This window comes from Myotis daubentonii, chromosome 15 (genome assembly GCF_963259705.1).
Source record: "Myotis daubentonii chromosome 15, mMyoDau2.1, whole genome shotgun sequence".
NCBI classification, from domain to species: domain Eukaryota; kingdom Metazoa; phylum Chordata; class Mammalia; order Chiroptera; family Vespertilionidae; genus Myotis; species Myotis daubentonii.
Window position 1 is genome coordinate 57,359,449 of NC_081854.1, and position 13,732 is coordinate 57,373,180.

The 13,732-nt window shown below is 58.3% G+C and overlaps 2 protein-coding genes across 2 annotated transcripts in view; both read left to right on the forward strand.

Annotated features, from left to right (window-relative positions):
* Nucleotides 1–13,732, forward strand: part of N4BP1 (NEDD4 binding protein 1) — a 33,221-nt gene that overhangs the window by 12,995 nt on the left and 6,494 nt on the right. Inside the window, exons 2-5 of the mRNA XM_059668106.1 lie at nucleotides 299–1,953; nucleotides 7,719–7,849; nucleotides 9,546–9,642; nucleotides 11,271–11,378. Of these exons, the coding sequence (XP_059524089.1) occupies nucleotides 299–1,953; nucleotides 7,719–7,849; nucleotides 9,546–9,642; nucleotides 11,271–11,378 (1,991 nt within the window). The remainder of the gene's footprint in view (nucleotides 1–298; nucleotides 1,954–7,718; nucleotides 7,850–9,545; nucleotides 9,643–11,270; nucleotides 11,379–13,732) is intronic.
* The window catches only part of SIAH1 (siah E3 ubiquitin protein ligase 1), a 68,125-nt gene that overhangs the window by 12,708 nt on the left and 41,685 nt on the right, over nucleotides 1–13,732 (forward strand). The gene's annotated exons all lie outside the window — the stretch shown is intronic.

A 13,732-nucleotide genomic window follows, 5' to 3' on the forward strand; every position in this document is an offset into this window, starting at 1 on the left:
TATGAACAAATCCCTATGCACACTGCACATATCTTATTTTGAAGTAAAAAAACACACAAAACGGGAACAAATACAATGTTTGTATTTGCGTGTGGCCCGCGGGCTGGAGTTTGAGGACCCCTGCTTTACACCCTTTGTTTGAGTCACGCCCTGTCCCCAGGTATGGGCCTGCTATCCCCTGTGCACGGCCGGCCTCTGGCCCCTGTCGCCCGTGTGTGTGTGTGTGTGTGTGTGTGTGTGTGTGTGTGTGTGCGCGCGCGGAGGAGCCGCTGTGAGCTGACCCTCTCCTCTCTCGCAGGAGTACATCAAGGGCGTCTGCGAGCCGGAGCTGGAGGAGCGCGAGCACTACCCCAAGGCCATGCACTGCATCTTCGTGGGCGCGCAGGGCCTGTTCCTCAAGAGCCTGATCCAGGACACCTGCGCCGACCTCTGCGTGCTGGACGTGGGGCTGCTGGGCATCCGCGGCAGCGCCGAGGCCGTGGTCATGGCCCGCAGCCACGTCCAGCAGTTCGTGAAGCTCTTCGAGAGCCGCGAGAGCCTGCCCAGCTGCCAGAAGGAGTCGGAGGTGAAGAGGGAGTTCAGGCAGGTCGTGGAGGCGCGCGCCGACAACTACGCCATGGACTTGCTGATCCTGCCCACGTCGCTGAAGAAGGAGCTGTTGGCGCTCACGCTCGGGGAGGACACCCTGTTTGAGGCGGGAGACGATGACGTCGTTGAGATCAGAGGGCCTGAACCGACGGCGGCGGGCGCACCGAGCGCGGCCGCGGGGCTGAGCGTGGACGGGGCGGCTCTGCGGGAGGAGGCGAGAAGCGGGGCCGGGACCCCCGTTTCCGAGCTCACGAAACAGATGGACACCGTGTTCTCTAGCGCCCAAGACGCGCTCTTCCCTCCCGTCAACGGCCTGGCCCCCGAGGACGAGCCGGGCCGGGGCCGGGCTTGCCACAAGCGGCGGTCCTCGGACTCGGAGGAGCGGAACACCAAGAAGCAGTTCTCTCTGGAAAGCGTGGAGGGGGCCGAGCCGGCGCCGGACGCGAAGCCGGCCGCGGCCGCTGTCCTCGCCGACCTGTCCGAGGCGCCCGGCGAGCCAGATGGGCTAAGCCCCGACGTGAAGGACACCACCGAGGAGATGGAGCACACCATCCTGGTGAACTTCTTCAAGACCATGGGCTACTCGCAGGACATCGTGGAGAGGGTCATCCGGGAGTACGGGCCGTCCGCCGAGCCCCTGCTGCTGCTGGAGGAAATCGAGAAGGAGAACCGGCGGAGCCAGGAGGAGCGGGAGTCGGCGCCTGCCACCGGGCACCCCGAGACCAGCAAAGCCAAACACAAGGGAGTTTGTAGCAGCACCAACGAGTTCACCGTGGATTCCACCCCAAAGAAAATGCAAGCTCACGCACAGCAAAATACGGTGAAGAAATTTTCTCCGCTGCCGTTCAAAGCAGAATCAAAACCGTGTACCTCAAACTGCAGAATGAACGCTTACAAAACGGGGCCGATGGAGCAGAGGCCGGAGCCCTGGGGGCCGCACCCCAACTACGGCGGGAACATGGACCTGGAAATCGATGGCTTTGCCCCCTCCGTCGCCCCCTCGAGCCCCAGTTTTGTTTCGAGGGGAGTGTCAGGTCACCAGCCCAGGATTCCGGTTTTCCCCGAGAATGGGGTGCAGCCGCACGGAGAGGCCCTGCTCCCCAACCACCTCAAGTCGGCCTGCGAGAGCCGGGCCGGCTGCCTCGGCTCCCCGCAGCCCAGGCCGAACTGCCAGCCCCTCCCGGCCACGCCGCTGCCCCCGCTGGGGCTCTCGGCCGGGTTCTCCGATCACATCGACTCCTCGGTGACGGGGGTGCAGAGGTTCCGAGACACCCTGAAGGTGCCCTACAAGCTGGAGCTGAAGAACGAGCCGGGGAGGACGGACCTGAAGCACATCGTCATCGACGGGAGCAACGTCGCCATCACGTAAGTCCACGCGGCCGCCCACACTGCTGCCCAGCGGCACCCCGGGATTGCGTGCGTTGGGGGGGACGGTCCTGTGTGTGTCTAGTCGGTCTGAGCTTCCCTGCAGGGAGCAGCTGGGTGGGAAGCCTTGCTGTTCCACCTTCTAGAGTCATCGCTTGGTCCACCTGAGGGCCTTGCATTTCGGGGGCAGGAGATGATGGAAAGGGTGTCTTTTCACATCGCTCTGCCAAGTGATAAGCAGTGCGGAGACTTTTAATGAGTAGTTTTTTAAAGAATGTATTTTTATTGATTTCAGAGAGGAAGGAAGAGGAAGAGAGAGATAGAAACATCAATAATGAGCCGAAACCGGTTTGGCTCAGTGGATAGAGTGTCAGCCTGCGGACTGAAAGGTCCCAGGTTCGATTCCGGTCAAGGGCATGTACTTGGGTTGCGGGCACATCCCCAATAGGAGATGTGCAGGAGGCAGCTGATTGATGTTTCTCTCTCATCGATGTTTCAAACTCTCTATCTCTCTCCCTTCATCTCTGTAAAAAATCAATAAAATATATTTAAAAAAAAAAAAAAAGGAAACATCAATAATGAGAGAGAATCATGGATCCGCTGCCTCCTGCACACCCCCACCTGGGGATCGAGCCTGCAACCCGGGCCTGTGCCGACTGGGAATTGAATCGTGACCTCCTAGTTCATAGGTCGACGCTCAACCACTGAGCACCCCTGCCAGGCTCAAATATGTCATTTCATCCACAATTATTTTAGTATCTATTTTTTTTTTAAAGAGGATTCTTTTTATTTTTTTTTAACGAATTATTGATTTGTCCTTTGCTGTCAAAAAAAAAAAAAGGAAAGAGGAAAGAGCCAGGCTTGCACTCACAGCTTGAGGAGAGGCAGTAAAAAGATGCATGAACATGTCTGATTCCAAACAGTGTGTTTGCTGTCCTTCGCTGTGCTGTCGGCAGTTCCTTCGGGGAAGCCCAGCGAATGGCCACAGCTGCCGCGTTATCTAAGGAAAGTGTAAGTGCGGCTGCAGCCACAGCCCGCCAGCACCAGTTCCTCATTGTCTCAATGTTTGGAGCCAAATGATGATATAAAATGTAGGTCACGATCGTGAGTAACATTAATCCTTTGTCTTTTTTCTGCATGTGGAAAGATCTCCCAGATTGCTGTTCAAAGAATAAGAAATGCAAATTCACCCAGAATAAGTGTTGATAACGACACTTTGTGTGTGTGTGTGTTTTGTTGATTTCAGAGAGGAAGGGAGATGGGGAGAGAGATAGAAACATCAATGATGAGAGAGCATGATTGATCGGCTGCCTCCTGCACACCCCCTTACTGGGGATCGAGCCTGCAACCTGGACATGTGCTGTTTACCAGAATCAAACCTGGGACCCTTCAGTCCACAGGCCGATGCTCTATCCATTGAGCCACACCAGCCAGCGCAATAATGACACGTCCCTTGAAACCTATTTGGAGTAGTAGTGCATCTCTCAGAGGGGCTGCTGGGGCTTGGAGCTGTGTGTGTATCCAAGACAGGACGTTTGCATATCTGGCCCCTCCCACTGTGGCCAGACTGCCCCCCCTCTGCCCCCGTCATGTGACAGCCCAACACACTCCCAGGGTTTCCCTAACACCCTAGTGTACCCTCCTGCCCTTGAAAATCTCTGAATCAGTGCTCTCAGGGAAACCACAAGCTGACTTCTGCGAATTTTTAAAAAACTGATAGTTTTGGGAGGGTTTCCATTTTCTCTGAATTCACAAGATGTCTCAGTTTTAAAGCACCATTTTCACAAAGAAGACAGACTTACAGCTTGATGTAGGTGGATTTGAAACTATCAGTAATTAAAATTAACTTATTCTGGAGAGAAACGGCTTAACGGGTGGAAATGTTTTGGAACAAGATATAAGCGGTGGTTGTGTCCTCAACACCACGGAATTGTTCACTTTAAAATGATGGTTTTTTGTTGTTTATCTCACCTACATTTTTTAGGCGTTGGGAAAACATTCACCCTTATTCTAAATTAACTGCTTCATATGAAATGTGAACTATAGACTCCGAGTTCCATGAAGAAAGTGACCGTGTCTGGTCTGTTCTCCGAACGCCCCCCAAGGTCATGGTGCCTGGCACCTGACGCTGTCACAGGAAGAATGAATGAGAGAGGAGGTTGTTAAAGATGAGGCTTCTTGGCCCTGGCGGGTGTGGCTCAGTCGGTTAGAGCATCATCCTGATATGCCAAGGCTGTGGGTTTGATCCCCGGTCAGCCCACATACAAGAATCCACCAAGGAATGCATAGCTAAGTGAAACAACAATTTCTCTCTCTTCCTCTCTCTTTCCTTTCCTCTCTCTTTAAAATCGGTTTGTTTGTTTGTTTTAAAAAGAAAAGATTAGGACTTTTTAAATGACTTTTCACCACCCATTTATAACTTGCAATTCCAGTTGCTATTTCAATAATCAATTCAGGTTAAACTTTGAGGCCATATATTTAATTTAACAAGTATTTGGAATCTTAAAGCTGAAACTGATATGTGTTAGGCACTATCATTTATCTTTTTTTAAAAAAAGTTTTTATGGGTTGTAGTTGTCGAGAGAGAGGAAGGGGGAGGGAGAGAGGGAAACATCGGTAGAACCTGCGACCTGGGCCTAGGCCTGGCTGGGAATCCAGCCGGCGACCCCTGGGTGCCCGGGATGACGCTCAGCCAGCTGAGCCCCGCCGACCAGGACATGCACTTCATCTTTCTTTCTTTCTTTTCTTTTTATTTTAATTTATTGATTTTTTACAGAGAGGAAGGGAGAGGGATAGAGAGTTAGAAACATCGATGAGAGAGACACGTCGATCAGCTGCCTCCTGCACACTCCCCACTGGGGATGTGCCCGCAACCCAGGTACATGCCCTTGACCGGAATCGAACCTGGGACCCTTGAGTCCGCAGGCCGACGCTCTATCCACCGAGCCACATCTTTCAAAACAAACTTCACACCCGCTCTGTGAGGTGAAGATTACCCGGAATTTGCACAACATAAAATGGCCTGGAAATCTTGTCCAAGATGACACAGGCACGAGATGCGGCCCCGACGGCCCCTGCCCTCCGGACCCCCTGCCCCTGCCCGTGGAATGGAGGCGGGGCTGGGGCTGGGCAGCGTTGGATGCTCACGGCGATGATGCTGCTCGTGCTGACGCCCTGCCGAGCGCACCTCACTCCTTTCACCCCGCCCGTTGGGGGCCTCGTTCACCAGGAAATCTGGGTCCTTAGCAACAGGGTCTTGGGGCCCCACCCGTCGCCAAGCTTCTGCCCGCAGGTCAGTCCCCGTGAGAAATTCCCAGCACCCTCCCGGGCTGCGGGTGACACAGATCTGTACCTGGTTTTTCCCCTTGGTCGCCGTGAGTGACTCAAAGGATGAGTCAATGGAAATCGCTGCGGTGAGTCCCCAGCATCGAGTGGGGCCGGCGCTGCCCTGCGAGGCGGCCCGCGTGAGAGCACCTGACTGCTGGGCGGGTTTCCTCGGGGCTGCGGCCGCCCCCGCTGGCCGGCTGTGTGTGACCCTGTCCGTGCCGGTCGCCCCACGGCGGGTTCCGGCTCTTTGCTAAGCGGAGCCACAGACGGAAGCGGCTCTCTCCGGGGCCGCTGGGAGAGGTTTCACTTTCCCAGCTGATGCCATCGGGTTCCTTGTTGTGTTTGGTAATCCTGACCCCAGGATATTTTTCCCTTTGATTTTTTTTTTTTTTAAGAGGGAGAGGGAGGGGGAGGGACAGCGAGAAACATCGATGTGAGAGAGACACATCATTGGTTGCCTCCCACACACGCTGACTAGAGGGCTGGGGACGGCGCCTGAAGCCGAGGGGCACGCCCTTGACCCGAATCGAGCCCGAGACCCTTCCGTCTGCAGGCCGACGCTCTAACCACTGAGCACACTGGCCAGGGCCCTTGTCATCCGTTTTCATCCCCCGTCACCCACCTCCTTCCTGCGTTGGACGCGTCCTGCTGGCTGGCTGCCTGCGACAGTGTGGGGACCACCAGGTGATACGGAGCTCGTTTCCAGGGAGGTGGCCGCCGGGCCTGGGCCTCCCCTGCGAGCCCGCACACCTGCCCGGGCCGGCGCCCACTCCTTTTGCGTTTGAGTGTCGCCTTCTCGGCGGTCAGAGAGGGTCGCTGTGCCCGGCGCCTTGTCTGGGTCGGCGTGGCCAGCTGGTCCGGGTGCGCCTGTCCCCAGGCTCCGGGTGGCTGGCAGGCCGGCTGGGGGCAGCGAGGGCAGCACAGTGCTGCCTGGTCGGGGGTCGGGGGTGGGGGCGGGGGAGGACCCGCTGTATTGCTTGGAGGACAGTAGTGTGGGCACCCCCCTTTCTTCTGTAGTTTTGTTTTCGGGTAAATCTGTGTGTTCTCCACCAAATGTTCCAGGTGACCACAGGTGGTGTGACCTCGTCACTGAGGGGGACGTTTTGGAAATTAGTTTAGAGCTAATGTTTCTAGAACTGCCTCCAAGCTTCCCCTCTGAGCCGTGAGGGGCCCAGGGCGGCAGAATGCCATCTGATTGTGTTTCCGGCCATTTCCTCGGTGCCCCATGGGGTGGGCTGGGTCCCCTCCCTCCGGGGTCCCCGCTGTGCGTCAGGAGCCTTAGAGGCGAGGAGGAGAAGGGCTCCACATGCCTGTGCCCGAGCGATGAGCGAGGGAGGGAGGCACTTTGCAGCCTTTGTCAGTGCCTTTCTCTAAGGTGCTATGCCTTCCCCGGGGCCCCCCTGTACCTGGTTCTGAGGAAAACCAAGGGGTCCACGCAGCTGTGTTTTGTTCTGGCTGCGGTTGCCATCAGCTCTGGCCTTCCTGGCTGAAGTGACTGGGGTGATTTCTTCTTCTTCTTCTTTTTTTTTTTTTTTTCCAGAGAGGAAGGGAGAGGGAGAGAGAGATAGAAACATCAACGATGAGAGAATCATGGATCGGCTGCCTCCTGCTCGCCCCCACCTGGGGATGGAGCCCACAATCCGGGCCTGCGCCCTGACCGGGAATCGAACCGTGACCTCCTGGTTCCTAGGTCAACGCTCAACCACTGAGGCACGCCTGCCAAGTCATTTATTCTTTTTAAAGATTAAAAAAAAAGACACACACAGACACACACACAGACAGACACAGATAGACAGACAGACACAGACACAGACAGACACACACGCAGACACACACACAGAGACACACACGCAGACACACAGACACAGAGACACAGACAGACACACAGACACACACGCAGACACACACACAGACACACACGCAGACACACAGACAGAGACACAGACAGACACGCAGACACACACACAGACAGACACGCAGACACACACACACAGACACACACGCAGACACACAGACACACACACAGACACACACAGAGAGAGAGACACACACAGACACACACGCAGACACACACGCAGACACCTGTCCCGCTTCTGTGAGAACTACCCGCAGCCTGGTTCCCGGAGCGAATGGCTTGTGGCTGCCTCCTCGCCGCCTCCTGTGCTTCCGGACAGGCCGCTGCCGCCCTGTCCCGCCATCGCTCTCGCCGTCACCAGCCCACCGTGCTGCGCCTGGGCCTTGGCGTTTCTGAGTCGCTCCCGCGAGTGTCCGTGGAGTCTGTCCTCCAGCTGCAGGGGGTGTGCTCTGCAGCCCCCCACGGGCAGGAGCCCCCCACGGCATGGAGCCCCCGCTGCAGGAAGCCCCGCCTCTGGGAGCCGCGGGGTGACCGCCTGTCCCTCCCCCAGCCGCTGCCCACAGTCGCGCTTGTGTCCCCACAGCCACGGGCTGAAGAAGTTCTTCTCCTGTCGCGGCATCGCCATCGCGGTCGAGTACTTCTGGAAGCTGGGCAACCGCAACATCACCGTGTTCGTGCCGCAATGGAGGACCCGGCGCGACCCCAACGTCACGGGTGAGCCGCCCCGGGGTCCGAGTCATGGCCGCTCGCGCCCCCGTGGGCAGGCGCGGCTCTGGGGCGGGGGCCCCTGCTGCCCAGCACAGAAGCCCGGAGAGAGGGCCTCAGGCGCGGGCGGGGCCTGGCGCCCCTTCTCGGGAAGTTGCATTGGAGGTCGTTATGTAGATGGAGGTTAGATAATGTCTTTCTTTTAAAAAAAAACTTGACCGTTTCTCTTTCGTCAGGCTGGGTTTCTGCCTCTTTAAATATTATTTTTGAAAGTGGTCACTTGATAAATTTAGAGCCCTCAAATAGCATGTGTATATTTTTTAAGATTTTTTAAATTGATTTTTAGAGAGAGGAAGAGAGTGAGACATGGATGTGAGCCTCCTGCACGCGCCCGGACCAGGGAGCCCGCAGCCTGGGCGCGGCCCTGACCGGGGAGGGATGGGTGCAGGGGACGGGACGCCGCCCAGCCGGCAGCCACACTGGCCGGGGCAGAGTGGCCTTTTAATGGTCTGCCTGGAGCGAATGCACATCATTTCTGTGATCACACGCCCTGCAGGCCCCGCACCCAGGCTTGAACTTATAATCCTGAAATATCCCAGAGAAACTGAGGGCCGTCGTGGGAGGAGCCGGGAAGGGCTGACTCGGGCAGCTTCCCGCGGACCCCTGAGCACCTAGAAACAGACGGGGCGAGGGTGGGGGGCGTGAGGTGCCCGGCATCACACAGGAAATCAGGATTAGCCACTGTCAGGTGGGCGGTAAGTCCCAGCTCCCTCACTTGGGGCGCGTTTGTCCTGAGGGAAGGGTCTGGGGAACAGCGAAGCCGCTCGTTTTACAGCTATTTTTGCGCTGGTTCCCTGGAGGGTCTTCTTTCCTTTTAATTTCCAGTCTCTCTTTATTAAAAATATATTTTTATTGATTTCAGAGAGAAGGAGAGAAATAGGAACATCCATGATGAGAGAGAATCATTGGTCGGCTGCCTCCCGCACGCCCCGCTCTGGGGATCGGTCCCCACCCTGAGCCTGTGCCCTGACCGGGAATGGACCGTGACCTCCTGGTGCATGGCCGCGGGCCCTGGAGGAGTCTTGAAGGCTGTGCACGGTGCGTTCCGGGACAGCAGCGTGTGGTGACGGCGTTCCAGCAGGTGTGGGCACCCCAGGCCGGAGCTCTGGGCCCCTTCTTCCCCGTCGCTGGTTTTTTACAGTGTGGGCGGCTCTCCGTCCTCCGGAGTCCCCACACCCGTGACAGTCAGTGCGCATTCGCACCGACGGCCAGGGGCTGAGTCGGGTGCCCCAGAGGGAGACGGGGAGCAGCGCTCCTGGGGTCCCCTCCCCTCTCCCCGGGGGCTGTGGCCCTCGCTCTCTGTGCTCTGCTGCGGCTAACGCGGCCGCAAGGTCCTTGGTGGTAGGGCTCCTCACACACAGGTTTGTGGTTTACTCCTGTTCGTTTAAGCAGCAAACGAGCTGAACTTCTTTATGCTCAAAAATTGCTAAAGTCAGGCTCCACGTTGCATTTGCCTGCGTCTGTGCCTCGCTGGCTGTTTGTTTTCTTCCCGTGAGTCAGCACAACCGAGTGTCCCTGAGTCAGCAGAGAACAAGGTTCCCCACGGCTCCGCCAGCCCCGGCTTTGGGGTATGGCTTTGGGGTACGGTCGCTATGGAACCGTGGTGGGGTGGCCCTGCTGACTGTGCCCCACTCCCTCCGAACAGAGCAGCACTTCCTGACGCAGCTGCAGGAGCTGGGCATCCTGTCCCTGACCCCCGCCCGCATGGTCTTTGGGGAGCGGATCGCTTCCCACGACGACAGGTAGGAGGTGCCCTGCTGGCTGGGTGCGCCCAGGGGCGGGCGGGCCTGCTCTGAGGGACACTTCTCCGCCCTGGGCCCTCATTCTTTGTGTTGTTATAGTTTTTCCATTGATTTGGAGAGGGAGGAGAGGAGAGGAAGAAATATGGATGCGAGAGAGACGCTGTCTCCCGGTTGGCTGCCTCCCGAGCGTGCCCGCGGGGAAGCAGCGTGGCACCAAGGTCTTTTTAAACAAAAGCCGGCGGATCCGGCAGGAAAGCCGCGTTGGATGGGGTGCTGGTGCTGGTGCTGCTGAAAGCGCGTGTTCCTGTCTCGCGCTGTCTCCTGGCTGTTGGGCCGTGACCTGCACCGCGATGCCCGAGCCCGTGTCTGTGTGGTGACCTGCCTGGGGGGTAACCCACCATCCTCCCCACCTCCCGTAAGAGCGGGGCCTGAGCATCTCCAGCAACGGAACAGCCTGCCCAGCGCCCGGCGCCCCCACTTCCCCGGCGCCTGTCTCCACAGCTGGGGGTTGAGTGAGTCTCTACTTGGGCGAGGCGGCAGGCAGTTCAGAACGTCGCTGCTTTTTTTTTTTTTAACCATTTGTATGTCCTAAGCGTCTATAGATGCAAGCGGCGGACCTTTTTAAATTAAATTCAAAATATCGTGGCAGTTAACTGGTTAAAATTGACTTTGTACAGAGAGAGGAAGGGAGAGAGAGAGGGAAACATCAATGATGAGAGAGTCATGGACCGGCTGCCTCCTGCACGCCCCCCACTGGGGATCCAGCCCGCAACCCCGGCCTGTGCCCCGACTGGAAATCGAACTAGCAACCCTTTTGGTGCCCTGGACGGCGCCCAGCCGCCTAGCCACAGGCCAGGGCTGAGCATCACTCCTAAGTCAGAGCAGAACGTGACCCTGTGGGGACAACGATGGCAAGGCTGCCTGTGCCAGCCGGCTGGTCTTGGCACCAGAGCTCCCGGTGCACAGCTGAGAACCACAGGGATCCGCAGGTGGCTCAGCCCGGCCTGGGTGCCCCGCCTCGGCTCCCTGCCGCCCCCACTCACCCCCCTCTGCTCCCTAACGCCCCCGCTCACCCCCCTCTGCTCCCTAATGCCCCTGCTCACCCCCCTCGGCTCCCTAACTCCCCTGCTCACCCCCCTCGGCTCCCTGCCACCCCCACTCACCCCCCTCTGCTCCCTGCCGCCCCCACTCACCCCCCTCGGCTCCCTGCCACCCCCACTCACCCCCCTCTGCTCCCTAACGCCCCTGCTCACCCCCCTCGGCTCCCTAACGCCCCTGCTCACCCCCCTCGGCTCCCTGCCACCCCCACTCACCCCCCTCTGCTCCCTAAGGCCCCTGCTGACCGGGCGGTTCTCTGCAGCACGTGTGAATGTGGGTGTGAATGTGGCTGAGACCGTTTTCAAAAAGAGTCAGGTTGTGTGAGAACCAGGCCCCTTTCCAATCTACTAGGCACCTCAGAGGTACTCAGCGTCTCCTGGGCCCTCAGCTGGCAGGGCGAGGCCTCTCTGTCCCCGGCCTCAGCCGCGTCCTGGGGTTTCCTATGAAGAGGGAGGAAGCCCTGTGTCTGACTGCACAGCCCGGGGGGCCGGGGGCCGCCTGCCCTCTTAACCTCTGTCCTGTTACCACAGGTTCCTGCTACACTTAGCGGACAAAACTGGTGGCATCATCGTAACGAATGACAACTTCAGAGAATTTGTGACCGAGTCGGTGTCCTGGAGAGAAATTATTACAAAGAGGTAACGTCCCTCCCTGTCCTTCCTCGGCCACACGTGCTGTGATTCGTCCTTCGGTTCTGTTTGCTGTTTGTTTGTGCTCACCTTGCCCTGCAGAGGGCGAGACAGGGAGCCAGGTCCTAGGACTGTGCGCCCAGACGGTGAAGGGGGGCTGGGTGCCCACAGGCACCGCTCAGCCCGGAGCTCCCTGCGGGCAAGGGCACATCTGGGCGCCGCTACCGTTAGCTGTGGGATGCGGCAGGAGTGCCTCCTCCTGGCTCCCCCCGATGCCCAGGGGGCTTCTGCAGGTCACCGGCCTCACACGTTAGCCATGAAACATAAACGTTGCTGGTAAATTGGGTTCCTGACTCCAATTCCAATGCAGGGGAGAGGGGTGGGGTTCCCCCACGTCAACAAACAATTCTCAGCCACCATCATGGTGTCTAGGAATTCAACTCAATTTCTATTTTACAAATATACCAGGGGCCCAGTGCACGAATTCGTGCACCTTGAAAGGAACTATGGGCTGCAGTGGGCACAGGGGCGGGTCTCAGCCCCATCCTCTGTGCCCTCGCCCAGCCTCCCCCACTGTCTGCCGGCAGCCCCACTCCCGCTGCTGCTCCCACACACTGACAGTGCCGGCCGTGCTTGCACCTGCTGATGGCGCTGAGCGATTGGGGCCGGTGCCAGCAGCGGGTGTGTGCAGCGGCTGCTGCCCTGATCGGCCCTCAGGAGCTGGGGGAGGTGGAGAAGCCCTTGGGGCAATCAGGGCCAGAAGCCTCCGTGCGCACCCGCTGACGGCGCCAAGCGATAGGGACCGGCGCTGGGCACTGGCAGCGGGTGCAAGTGGTGGCTCTGGCGCCGGCCGCAGGTGTGAGCACCAGGTGGGACTGCAGCTTGTGGGAGCAAAGAGTTTTCAGTAACCACCAGAGGCTCGCCCCGATGACAGCGACCAGCGCCCCGCCTTGGTCTGGCGCCCCTGCTCACCTGCTCCACCACCCCACTGCAGCCAGTGCCCGCCCGCCATGGTCTGCGCTCGCCCCCTGGTGGTCAGCGCACGTCAGTTGTTCCGCTGTTCGGTCTATTTGCATATTAGCCTTTTATTATATAGGATTTTTATTGACTTCAGAGAGGAAGGGAGAGGACGAGAGCTAGAAACATCAATGATGAGGGAGAATCATTGCTCGGCTGCCTCCTGCACGCCCCACACTGGGGATGGAGCCCGCAACCCGGGCCTGTGCTCAGACTGGGAATCAAATTGTGACCTCCTGGTTCATAGGTCGATGCCCAACCACTGAGCCACACTGGCCGGGCAGAGTTCAACTCAGTTTTGATGCTGTCTACCTGGAGGTGGCTCGGATCCCAGGTTCAGGGTTCAGTCCTACCAGTTTGGGGGTCCCCCAAACACACACACACAGACACCCAGGACAGAGCGCCATCCGACAGCTACTTGACTAGTTACCTAAAGGAGCGGACTGGTACCTACACAGCTGCCCACGCTGCCCCACTAGGTGGCGCCTCGGTGGGCTCCCAGCTCCCACGGCGGGCGTGTGTCCGTTGCTGAGCCGTTAGGGGTCACAGGAAAATGGCCTGTCGCTGCCAAGGCCCAGGTGAGAGCGAGTGACTCCAGGCCTGTGGCCCGTGTGTTGTTAAAAGCTGTCGATAGCCGAACTGGGAGCTGGGCTTTGACCTCTGGGCACAGTTCACGAGCCACGGCTCTCCTGGGGCTAGTCCCTGCTGGACGCTGGCCCTGGGCCCGCATCGGCGTTTCCCGGACACTGTCCGTGTCCACACGCAGCCTGAAGGCACCGAGACGTGTGCACGCCGGCCGACCGCCCTCAGAGCCCTGGGCCCAACGTCAAACACACAACGCGGCCCGGACCCGGTCCAACAGCTGGCACTTTCGTTTTCCCAAAAGTTGATAAATTAAACACAACTAACCTCTGCTTTCACTTCCTCAAGTGCCATGCCTTTCTTTTAAAAAAATATGTTTGAATTGATTTCAGAGAGGAAGGGAGAGGGGGGGGGAAATACAAGCATCAACGATGAGAGAGAATCATGGATCAGCCGCCTCCTGCACACCCCCCACTGGGGATGTGCCCGCAACCCAGGCCTGTGCCCTTGGCCAGAATCAAACCTGGGCCTCTTCAGTCCCCAGGTCGGTGCTCTATCCACTGAGCCACACCAGCCAGGGCTCACGGCTTCCTTTTTTAAAGGTGTCTTCAGTGGTTTGCCAGTGGACAACAGCTTTCACAGCTGAAATCTTGGGAAGAAAGGGTTTATTAGGCCATGAGCCCCCCAGAGAGGGCCAGGTCCTGGGCGAGGAGTCTGAGCCGCCAGCCGCAGGGCCAGAGGGAGAAGAGCGCGCAGCCCTGGGC